At 36.9% G+C, this 12,854-nt stretch overlaps 1 protein-coding gene across 4 annotated transcripts; it reads right to left on the reverse strand.

Moving 5' to 3' along the window:
* Positions 1-1,725: 1,725 nt before the first annotated feature.
* Positions 1,726-12,590, reverse strand: MPZL2 (myelin protein zero like 2). 4 transcript variants are annotated; one of them, XM_053924253.2, is made up of 7 exons: positions 12,350-12,590; positions 11,210-11,376; positions 10,681-10,891; positions 6,914-7,061; positions 5,944-6,041; positions 3,686-3,761; positions 1,726-2,249 (listed from the first exon to the last, which is right to left on the reverse strand). In XM_053924253.2, exons 1-6 carry the CDS (start codon positions 12,402-12,404, stop codon positions 3,712-3,714), a joined length of 729 nt encoding a protein of 242 aa, XP_053780228.1. In that variant the 5' UTR covers positions 12,405-12,590; the 3' UTR covers positions 1,726-2,249; positions 3,686-3,711. The 4 variants fall into 4 exon arrangements, with proteins under 4 accessions (XP_053780228.1, XP_053780229.1, XP_024426765.1 ...); XM_053924254.2 differs by having other exon boundaries at positions 3,669-3,761; XM_024570997.4 differs by lacking the exon at positions 5,944-6,041 and having other exon boundaries at positions 3,669-3,761; positions 12,350-12,588.
* Positions 12,591-12,854: the final 264 nt, after the last annotated feature.

Genomic DNA, 12,854 nt, shown 5'->3' on the forward strand with positions numbered 1-12,854 from the left:
GGTGTGGCTCAGTGGATTGAGTGCCGGCCTGTGAGTCGAAGGGTCACTGGTTCAATTCTCAGTCAGGGCACATGCCTGGGTTGTGGGCCAGGTCCCCAGTAGGGGGTCAGTGACAGGCAACCACACACTGATGTTTCTCTCCCTCTCTTTCTCCCTCCCTTCCCCTCTGTAAAAATAAATAAATAAAATCTTTTCCAAAAATTAAAATAAAATTATAAATTACAGTACAGAATTTCTCTTTAGGAAGAAGACACTGAACCACAGGGCCATTATTAATCCTTGAGTATTTAGCAAGACACAGCTATTAAGTTTTGCTGGAAAGACATGCCTCGAGTTTTTAACTACTTTTTCACTATACTTATGGAACATCATCTAAGCCATCTGTTTGAAGAAACATCCAGTTTTTATATTTTGAAAGGGTGAATTATGGAGAAAAATAGAAAATGTGAATGGAAAGTAATATAGACCTGAAATCTAATTTTTTGTTTCAAAACTGGGTATTGAAACTTTATTTCTTTAAACAGTGTAATAGGCAAAACAAGACATATATGGAATGTATTTGAGAGTTAAGGTTTGTGTGTTAATTATACCAATTTTTTAAACTATTGGAAAAAATATCAAAGTTCAGCATCTTTAAATTTGAAAATTCCAGTTTGTGAAAAGATAACATCTTCAGCTCAGTCAGTGAAAACTGAAAATAATCATGTTGTAAAGATTTCTGGGAGGCCTAAACTTTTAGCTGTTTTCTGTCTTTTGAATAAATTCTGGTATAGCTTATGTTTGAAAAGAAACCAGGAAACTAGACCCTTTTTATAAAGCTCTTTTCACCCTGTGGCATAGCTTAGTGGATTGAGCTCAGGCCTGTGAACCAAAGGGTGGCCTGTTGGATTCCCAGTCAGGGCACATGCCTGGGTTGTGGGCCAGGTCCCCAGTAGGGGGTGCATGAGAGGCAACCACACATTGATGTTTCTCTCCCTCTCTTTCTCCTTCCCTACCCCTCTCTCTAAAAATAGATAAATAATTTTTTAAAAGCTCTTTTCATAGCCCACTTACACATTTTCCTTTATCTACTAATATAAGGGAAAAAAGAATAAAGTTCATTTCAGGAAAAAAGAATAAAGTTCGTTTCAGGAAAAAAGAATAAAGTCCGTTTCATTCTGTTAGTTTTGGTATTTCTTTGCCCCATACCAAATTCTCTTCCCCAAACAAGCAAATTAAAAAGAAAAAGAAAAAAATTTAAAACATCTCTTCTAATCCTCAGAGCTCTATATAACACTGTACAAAATTATTATCATTTAGGGTTGATTTTTTTTTCACCAGCCCTAAGTTCTTAAAGTCATAAGATACTACTCCAGAATTGTTCTGTTTAAACTCCTTAATGATTCCAGCCTACAAATGAATGAGCATAGACTTTGCTCTTTTGTTATAGATAATTTAAATGGGGCAGAGGGGAAACAGGCAGGACACAGTAAGCTAAGCAGTCATTCACTGCTCAAAAAAGAACTGCATTGTACAGTACAGAAAAAAAGGTGACAAGCAGTTCATCCTGAGGGCTGCATTTGTCAATCTATTAGCATTTAGGTAACCTCTTGTTAGTTACTCTGTGATTTGTACTTGCTCTGTGGTGTACCTTAGATCAATTGACAAAAAAAATATATGCATATATCATCTAGGATACTAAAATTCAACACAACAAGGTTTGTCTCAGATTTAAGGACAGTCATAAAAATCAAACTGTTCTTTAATAGTTTAAACACAAGATTTTCTGTTAATCAAAAACAGCTGGGAGAAATAGCTCACTTTTAATTGAGAATGTGAGAAGGAAAAACTAAACACATTAAATTAGTAGCAAACGTGATGTTCTAAAGAAACTAATATGGAAAAGAAAATGGCATGATAGACGAATTGGCTTTTATCCTATTTGCTGCCAATATGTGTATATACAAGTCATAATCTACAAAGCAATATTTAAGGTCAAAAATGTTGCTTCATAGTATACAAAAGCTAATTTGAAATTATTTGCATTCTAAAATTAAATAAATCCTTAGTAATGGGCCTGGGTGTGAGTCTAGTGGTGTGAATCTGCTCCAGATTGGCCCTGTGCTGGCTCCAGAGGGATATTGCTTGTCTAGGTGGATATGTACTGTAGAACTGGTTGGAAGACAGGTCACAACTGAAAAAAGACAAAGAAAAGCTTCCATCAACTTCATTTCATCCTAGGGTTGTGGTTCTTGGAAGTCTTCCACCTCCTGAAATACAAAAGTTTAAAGGGATAATGCATTTGGGCAGAGTGCATTAGAAATACATAGTGCTATGAATTACATACATATAATTAGATCTGTTATTCATTGTGCATGAGAATATTCTTAAACATATATATTCTCCCCCTAATCTAACTTTTAAAAGAAGTTTCCTGATCCTTATTCTCAGAGTCATTGTCTTTAATTCATAGTCACTGCCTTGTGTGGACACTTGGATGATCCATAGCTCATTCATACAAATATTTCTTCTCTCTCCCTCCTTCCCTCCCTCCCTTCCTTTTATTATAAGCAAAATCAAACATAGAGAAAAGTAGAGAAGGCAGGAATTCACTCATCACATAAGTTAAAGCATTTTGCCCTATTTATTTTTTAGCTGACAAATTACTGACTTTTTAATCCCTAAATACGCCAATATGCATTTTAAAAATAGGAACATTCTTCTGTATAACCACAATATCCTTATTATACCTAATAAAAATTCATAATTCCACAATATTATCCATATTCAAACATTATTCAAGACTTTCCCAGTTATCCCCCCAAATCTTTTTACAACTAGTTTATTCAAACTAGTATTCATCCAGTCAGGGATCATATGTTGCCCTTGATTCTGTTAGTTCATTAAATCTCTTTGAACATGAAAGAGCCACCATCTTATTTTTCCATGACCCACATGTTAGAGAATTGCCTTGATTTTAAAAATAAATAGCCCTTAGTAAAATCTCTCTGATACTAAATTTGTTTTCATGGGTTTACAATAGAATCATTTCTCTCCATATTCTATTTTATAAATCCTTAAGGTCTTTCACTGGAGTTTTAGGCTATTAAAAGGTGACTTTTTTTGCAAATAATAATAGTGGACCTATTTCAGAGAATAGAAGATTCTGATTATATTAAAAAATTAAATCATCATACCTTTTAAGCCCAATAAACCCCAAAACTGGAAAAACAAAATTACACACTACTAAAATTGCACTCGCGGTCCCAATAACTAAATGAGAGGAATTGAAATCCATTCCACATAGTACAATAGTTCAGCCAAAATGTCAGGCACATCTATTGAGTCACTCTCTTAATGCCATGATTGATTTACAATAAAACAAAACAAACACATTAATTCTTTTGTTTAAAAATATTTATGTACATGTTGAAAGTTAATTTATTATTCTGGATGAAAAATATAGCCCCCAAAGCCTCAAATAGTATTAGAATTCTCTCAGTTCCAATAGTCCAGCTTCCTAATACTTTGTACAAATCACTCTCAAAGGGAAAGCCATCCATAATTACTAATAGACTTTTACTTCCCTGATCCAGCTCCTCTAATTTCATATAGGAAACACCTAACAATCATATAATCTGGGAGATCTACATTAGAGATGAGCCAGAAAGCTAGGGAAAGAAACTAACCCTTTTGTGAACCTCACCATCTAAGAATGTTAGTCTGTATCTTCTAAATAAACAGCAACCTTTTTTTCTTGGTTGAGTCTTTCTTCTTCTTTTCTGTAACACAAAACAAACAAATAAACAAACAGAAACTAATGTTAAGTGAACAATACAGGAAACAAGGGAGGCAGATCTTACAAAGCTTCAGGTAAGATATTTTCCCCCATATTTTGGGAAGAATTACATGTACCTGGGCATAGATCCAAGCTTACAGAGAGCTGTATCACTAGTGCCATCTGACTAATGATACTCATGCCTTAACATGACCCTCGGTATCTGAACTCAGACATTTTTCAGAATATTTTTAGAAGGGAATAGTATATTTTGAGGACTCCAGGGATTTAAAGCAGATACCTTAGTTTACCATTAATATCTTACCTCCAATTCCACTCCTCATTCAAAAAAGAAAAGGTTTTGAGGAGAGGAAGGTTGGGGTACTGGGGGAGAGTGGTGAGGGGATTAAATACAAATTGGCAGTTACAAAATAGTCAAGAGGATGTAAAGTAAAATGTAGAGAATATAGTCAAGTATATTGTGATAGCTATGTATGGTGCCAGTGGGGTACTGGAAATATCAATGGGAACACTATGTAAAGTATATGATTGTCTAACCACCATGTTGTATACCTAAAACCAAGACAAAATCATATTGAAAGTAAATTGTAGTTGAAAAATTTTAAAAAGAAAGAAAAAGTTTTGTGTTGACCTATAAGTCATCCTTATTGATTATGTTCAACTTAAACCAGAACCTCAGAGATGGGTTCATTGGGCTCCTTAAAATCAGTTCTACTTACTTCAGTAAAAATTTATCGAGGAAAACAAACAAATGGTGCTGGGAGCACCAAGAAACTGCAACTTGTGCAAAAGAATGAATTTGGATTCCTACTTTACATCATATACAAAAATTAACTCAAAATAAATCAAAGACCTAAATGTAAGACCTAAAATTGTAAAACTCTTAGAAGCAAAAAACATAGGCACAAATATCCATGATCTTGGGTTAGGCAACGGTGTCTTAGATATGACACCAATATTAGAAGCAACAAAAGAAAAAGATAGATAAATTGGACTTTATCAAAATTTTAAACTTTTGTGCTTCAAAGGACACTATCAAGAAAGTGAAAAGACAGCCCACAGAATGAGAAAATCATTGCAAATCATATATTTAATAAGGTACTTTTAGATACTCCAAAATAATTTTTAATTATTTAAAATAATTTAAAATAAACCAAATTTTTAAATAGGCAAAACATTTAAATAGATATATCTCCAAAACGATATACAAATGGCCAATAAGCACATGGAAGGATGCTCAACAACATTAGTCATTAGGAAAATACAAATCAAAACCTCACTGAGAAGCCACTTTACACCCACTATGGCTATAATCAAAAGGAGAGACAATAACAAGTGTTGTCAGTGATATGGACAAATGGGAACCATCATACATTGCTGGTGGGGATGTAACATGGTACAGCTGTTTTGTAAAACAGTCTGGTAATACTTCAAAAAGCTAAACATAGAGTTGCCATATATTCTAGCAATTTCACATTTAGGTATATACTCAGGAGAATTGAAAACATATGCCTACACAAGAACTTATAGATATATGTTCATAGCAGCATTAGTCAAAATAGCCAAAGAGTGGGGAAAATCTAAATGTCCATCAATTGAATGAATAAAACAAAATGTGATACATACACACAGTAGAATATTATGCAGCCATAAAAATGAGTACTACTACCTGCTATAACATGGATGAACTTTGAAAACATTATTTAAATCAAAGAAGCCAGCCAAAAAGGCCACATATGACATGATTCCTTTTATATGAAATATCCAGAATAGGCCAGCCCATAAAGACACAAAGCAGATTAGTAATTGTCAGGGTCAGATGGGAGGGGAAAATAGCGAGTGACAACTAAAGGGTATGCACAAGTTTCTTTTGGGGGTGATGAATATATTCTGGAACTAGTGGTGACTGAAATATTTAAAAAGTGGATTTTATAGCATGTAAATTTTATCTCTAAAAAATATTTGTTGAGCACCTTATTTCCACATGGCTGACTTTCCTAGGTACTGACTCATAGTGTCCTTGCTGACTGGCCAGTGGTTCTTAGAAATGTATGTGTTACAATAAAAGTAATGAGTATTCCACCATTAATGGTATGGCTCAGTGGATTGAGCATCATCCCACAAATCAAAGGGTCATAGGTTCAATTCCTAGTCAGAGCACATGCCTGGGTTGCAGGCCAGTTTCCTGGTTAGGGGCAACCAATCAATGTTTCTCTTGTGTATCAATGTTTCTCTCCCTTTCTTCCTCCCTCCTTTCCCCTCTCTGTAAAAATAAATAAAGTAAGTAAGCAGTATTCTAAAAAAGGTTCATATAACAGATTTTTAAAATTTTTTACACAGTATTATATTAGTTTCAGGTGTACACCCTAGTGATTAGACATTATATAACTTACTATATGATCATCCCAATAAATCTTGTACTCATCTGATATAACAGATTTGAATTATCTCAAATCATCTATAATAGGGAAAGGCTATAATGAAATCTTCTGTAAAATTAAGAATCCTTTTGTAAAATTACTAATTCACACCCTAATTTATCCATACTGGAAATTTGAAATATTTTATATAAGATTTATTCAAAGGAAAGACTATCTGTTCAACAATTATTTAGCCTTATTGTAAAACACCAAGTGTCACCATACAAGAGTATTAAGAGATTTTCCCATAAATTGCACAAATGCAAAATGTGAAATGTTTCAGCATGTGTATGTATGTACCTGAGAAACCATCACCACAATTAAGATCATGAATATGTCCAACAACAACACAAGGGACTCCTTGTGTCCCATTAGCAGCCTTTCCTCCCAGTCCTTTCTAAACTTGTTTCTCATGATTCACAAGCAGCAGCAAGCATTTTCTAAAATTTTATATCATATGCTGTCTGGGGAGTGGGTACTCTGGCTTTTTAAATTAACTATGACTATTTTGAGATTAATCCATCTTGTTACATATATCAATAGTATGTTCATTTGTATTGTTGGGTGTTATTCCATTGTATGGATATACCACAATTGTTTTTTTATCCTTTCAGCTATTAGTGGATATTTGTGTTGTTTCCAGTTTTGGGCTATTACAAATAAAGCTGCTGTGAAGATTTGTGTACATGTTAAAAAAAGATTTGCCCAGCCTTACGATTTTATCTCCACCACTTTATGAGCTCTTTCAGCCCATCGTTTTTTCCGGAAATGCTGAAAGAGGACCACCACAATTACTATTATGACCATCAGTGCACAGGCGGAGCCAATGGCCACAGCCAGGAAATACATCTCAGAGAAGCGTACTGTAAGGAGAAAAAAGGTCAAGTTAGAGTTCTATAAAAGAGGAGGATTATGAGAAATCTAAAGATATAATAAGGATGTATTGTTAGCACTAAATGGAATCTTTCTTTCTTCTAACATGTTTCCTTGTAAATTCTAGTCGCAATAGGAAGGTCATACAGACTACTTTAGTGATTCTCAGACTATAGTCCTAGGAGTAGCAGCAACAGAACTTTGAAACACAAATTATCAGTCCCCACCCCAGACCTACTGAATGACAGGTGGGGCTGGCAATTTGTTTTAACAAATCCTCCAGGTGATTCTGATGCAAGCTAAAATTATAAGAACTACTGGGCCAGGTGAGTAAGGTTATTGCTGACCTAATCAATCCAGTGTCCAAACTCTCCCTAACTATCTTTGCCATTCATTCAGTCATTTATTCAAATTTATTAAGGGCCTACCATGTTCCAGGCACTAATGGAAATATCAAGCCAAAAAAAGACATTACATTTAAGGAACTCATACCCACTGGGAACATGGATAAGTAAGTCAGTTACTACAGCCATCCATCATTAACGATAGGGATATATTCTGAGAAATGCACTGTTAGGCAATTTTATCACTGTGCATACATCATAGAGTACACTTACAGAAACCTAGATAGTAGAGCCTACTACACTCCTTGCTTGTGGAGTAGCCTATTGCTTATAGGCTACAAACCTCCACAACACGTTACTATACTGAATCCTATAGACAATTATAACACAATGGTCAGTATTTGTGTGTCAAAACATATCTAAGCATGCAAGAGGTACAATAAAAATATGGCATAAACGATTAAAAATGGTACACCTGTATGTGGCACTTATCATGAATGGATCTCACAGCACTAGCAGTTGTTCTAGGTGAGTCAGTGAGTGAGTGGTGAGTAACAGTGAAGGCCTAGGACATTTTATACACCACAGTAGACTTTATGAACACTGGACAGTTAAACTACTCTACATTTATTTTCTTCAATAAATTAACCTTAGCTTACTGTAACTTTTTTACTTTATAAACATTATTTTTTTTAACTTTTCAACTCTTGTAATAAGACAGCTTAAAACACAAACATATTGTATAGCTGTAAAAAAGTACTTTCTGTATATTCTTATTCTCTAAGCATTTTTCTATTTTTAAATCCTTATTTTTTACCTTTTAAACTTTTTTGTTAAAAACTAAGACACAAACACACACTCGCCTATGCCTACACAGAGTCAAGATTGTCGGTATCACCATTTTTCCACCTCTACATCACATCCCACTAGGTCTTCAAGGGCAATAACACGCACAGAGCTGTCATCTATAACCGTGCCTTCTTCTGGAACATCTAAAGGACCTGCCTGAGGCTGTTCTTCAGGAGGTATCACTCTTTTCAGAAATATGTCCATGGCAGTTTGCTTGGTTTGTTTTTTTCTCATCATAAATTTGCTTGTATGCAGATAATGCACCATGAAAATTCCTCTCTATTAGTGAAAACCTTTCAGTATTATGGTCCATGTTCTTAAGCTTTTTAAGGAGCTTACTGAGGTCTGCAAAAGCTTCTACTAAACCTTCACTGTAAATTTGTTTGAGGGTTCTTATTCTTCTCCTGTAGTTTCTTTTTCTCTTGCCTCCTCTTCAGCCATGTGTTGCTGTTCCAGTTCCAACAATGCCCCATTAGTCAATTCCTCAAGCACCACATATAGGAGCTCCAAAAGTCATCCTTATCCACACTCAGGTTAAAGTTGTTTTCCATCTCAACCACAGCCTTGTTTTTTGCAACCTTTGTGCTGTGGTGTGATGATGGCTACAACAACATCACTGAGTGATAGCAATTTTTCAGCTCCATTATAATCTTATAAGACCAACATTGTATATGTGGTCCATTGTTGATTAAAACATCATTATGTGGCATAGGACTGTATAGTCTAGTGGGTAAATGATGCAAGAGAGAACCCAGAGGTAAAGGTCCCTAAACCAACTAGAGGTCTGTGAAGCCTGGGTCTCCTGTCTTTTAGCTTGATTTCTGATTTAAACTTCTATAAACCCTCAGAACCAGAAAAGACATTAGAGAATATCTAGTTCAGAGGTTCCCAGTCTAGAGACCCTGAAGGAAGGGGAGAGGAGAACACAAGCCCACAAAATCCATGTCATATTTTCTGTGTGTACATTTTGGGATGGTGGGGAAGGAGGGCCATGGATTTCATTAGATCTCAAAGAGCAGTGATCTCATTATATTTAAGAACCATGTGTTCTTGTCTAATCTGTTCATTTTTCAGATGAAGAAACCGAGATCCAAAGGTATATGACATTACTTCTTTCAACACTCATATCACTTTTCCAAAGTCACACAGCTCTCTGTTGATAGGGCCTTGAAGGATAGTACTAAGAATGAATGGAGGAAATCATAGTACTTTAAAGGGTAGTAAAATTGTGTGTTGGTTAAGAGCACACACCAGAGAAAGCTAATTTTAAATACCAGCTCCACTATTTACTAATTGTGTCTTTGGGGTAATAATTAACTTCTTTAAGTGTTAGTTTCCTCAATGTATAAAATAGAGATAACAATATCCATTTCTTGCATTCCTATAAAAAATAAAATTATTCATTTAAGTTGTTCCATGCTGTGCCTGCACATAATAAACACTCAATACATAGCAGCTGTTATAATTTTCAGAGTTTGGGAAAATTTTACATTATGTCATTTTATCCTCACCGTAATCCTTGCTATATTATTTTCACTTTAGTGGAGGGGGAGGAAAAATATATATTTACAGCTGGTAAATGGTAGCATTTATAGACCCAAATTTACAACTCTGGAGTTTTATGGTCTTTGCTCTTTGTTATTTGGCACAGCTCCCCAGGTTGTCCTTTATAGACTGTGGACAGTAATAATGCATTAGTTTGGAGCACAGTTCTGGAGCCAAAGATGCTTGGATTTGAGTTCTGCATGACTCCTTTTATCAGCTACATGACTTTGGACAAGTGTCTTAACCTCTATTAACTTCAGTTTCCTTGTTAGTAAAATTGGGGGGTAGGTACTAAGAGCACAGTAACCTGACATGATATGTAAAGATTAAATAAGATATGCAAAGCCCCTAACACAAGTCAATAAACAACAGCTACCATTGGTATCTGCCTCTTAGGGTGGTCGTGAGGATTAAATGAGAGTAATATCAAGCACTTTGGACAGTACCTTACAGAGGAGTCACTCAATAAGCACCGTGTAAGTAAATGAGTGAATGAACAGACCTATTGTTACCCTTTTATCAGAAAGTTACTGTGCTGTTTTAATTTTTGGTTGTAAACAAGTTGTGTATTGAAATATAATCACTCTGTTTAAAAAAAAAAAGAAAAAAAAGAAAGTTACTTCCTCTCCCTTTTACAATCACAGTGCCATTTTTGTAACAGATTCCCTAGGTCCCTTTGCTTTACTTCCTGTTTCTTTCCACAAACAAAGCCTTTCTCTTTTTACCCCAGGATTCTTCACTTTCCCTCCATGGTTTCCAGATTTGAACGGTTTAGTCCTTCTCTCTGCTCTTCCAGCCATCACAAAAGATTGCCCCTCTCTTTTCTACAATCTCTCATACTTCCCAAAACCATTTCCTCTGCATAACCTACCAGTCTGCACGACGCTGAGCCGGATCTCCCCTACCAGCCCATCAACATCAGGTGGGTTCTTCACCTGGCAGGTATACGTCCCATTGTCATCAAACTGCAGCTTCCAGAGGATGATGGAGACGTCATAGCGCTCAGGGTTCCCATCCCAGACTACCCGGTCCTTGAACCGTCCACTCATGGGTTTGAAGGGATCCACATGGTAGTAGAATACCTAGAAAGGAGAATTGGCAAAAGGTCTTACTCAGTGTCTGGGCAACGAGGCTGAGAGGGTGGAGGCAGAAACACCAGCAAGCCTCATTGCCCTATCTGTAGCTCTCTTGCAAGAACTCCTTTCTTTCCCTTTCACTGGCCTCTCAGTCTCAGTTCTATCAGTCTCTGTCCCAAGAATTGTTCCCAGCTTTAGCCTCTGCTTGTTGCTTAAAAATAAATAAATAAAAATAAAAATAAAGTGCAGAAAGAGCAAGGAGAAATAGACTGGCTTGTTTTCCTAACTAAAGATCCCCTAGAAAAATGACAATAATCTACTTACAAACTGCTCAGATCCCCCATCTTGGGGACGGAAATTCCAAGTCACTGTCAGAGCATCACCTACAGGGGCAAAGCTGGAAAAAGTGCATTTTAACCGAACATCTGTCCCGTTAACAGCCTCCAGCACTCCAGAGGTGTAAATTTCCACAGCTGCTATAGGCCAAAGAGCTACAATAAAGAAAAGGAAAAGAAGGGTTAACCTGGGGATGTGTAGAAAGAGAATTGCTGACTCAAACAAAGTAAATGTTTGAGTAGGGCATAAAACAACTGAAATGACCCAGCTCTCATACTTTCTTTTCACCCAAAGTCTGCATGCCTATCTATACACTACCTTGACCCTCCCTTTCTTTGTAACAACTAAAAATACCTCACAGTGAACCTTTTTAGTGCTCTCACTTTCTCCACAGCATGATACACTAGCCTCATGGTACCCACTTCAAAGCTATAAACCTACCAGTGTGCAAATAAAAATTGAAAGCAGAAACAAAAATCTAATCATAACATGAATTACACATGTATGCAAGTTAAGCATTCTGTATTGTATGTGGTCTTTTAGCAGGTAAGTTTTCCAGAAAAGTTTCTTGTTATGTGGATTTTGCACTATTCCTAGTCTTCTGCAGAAATTAATCAACCCCAGAGAGTTTATCCTTGCCTGAACTCCTGAAACATACCAAACAGCATTTTTTACCATGATATTTACATTTAGAATGCACATGTTGGGGCAGTTTCAAAACCACAGTGGATCGCTGTCCTTAACAATTTTGGCCTTCCCAGTGCTGCTGAGAGTCCCAGACGAGACTCACACACAGAAATCCAAATGCCAAGTCCCGCCTGCAGTGAGAGATTGAAAGTAGCCACAGAAGAATGGTTTGTAATCTGAGATTTGAAAGCCCTCTCTGTGCCTGAATCACTGGCAGCTGAAACACACCTAAACCTGTTTGTCCAAAAGCAGTTCCCCCAAAACAAGTCACCAACTTTGGTTTCAGTAAAGTCAAAACTAAAGTGAACTGCAACTGTGGCTCAGGCTCAAAAACAAAACAAAACAACAAAAAACCTCTTGCGACTTCCTAGACAATTAGCTAACTTTCCAGGATAGGCAATGAGGGAGGAAATGCTGAAGGAAGCCCACCAGTGAGCTTACCTGTGAGCTGTATGCCAAGGAGAAGCACAGCACACGTAAGGCTCTTGCCATACATGAGGGAAACCCGGCCCTGACTGGAGAGACCAGACAAGGCAGACTGAAGGCTCCAACACCCTCTCAAAGCCGTTCCCAAGGAGTGAGCACCCGAGTTTTCCCAGAGAGAGAAGTCAGTCTCTCACCTATGGGAATCTGAGCGCCTGTGTCTGTGACTCATCCCTGCTCGGCTGGTGCACTTTGCTGGAATGAAAGGTGGGGCCTCAGCTCCAAACGCCCTCCTTCCTCCCCTCCCTCCCTCCCTCTACGCTATGAGCAAGTCTGCACAAAGTCCCAAACTCTGCAGTCCTCTCTTTACTTTTTAGTTAATCTGGCCTCTGGCCTCTGGATGGCCTCAGAAGCAGCCAGAGGAGGTGGTGCCAGTCTGAAATGTCCCATGCTGCTTTGGATTTAGCCCAGACACACTTTTTTTTTTTTTTAAACAGGCTTTAGCCTTGCCTGGGAAGTGCAT

Source organism: Desmodus rotundus, chromosome 5 (genome assembly GCF_022682495.2).
Source record: "Desmodus rotundus isolate HL8 chromosome 5, HLdesRot8A.1, whole genome shotgun sequence".
Classification (NCBI taxonomy): domain Eukaryota; kingdom Metazoa; phylum Chordata; class Mammalia; order Chiroptera; family Phyllostomidae; genus Desmodus; species Desmodus rotundus.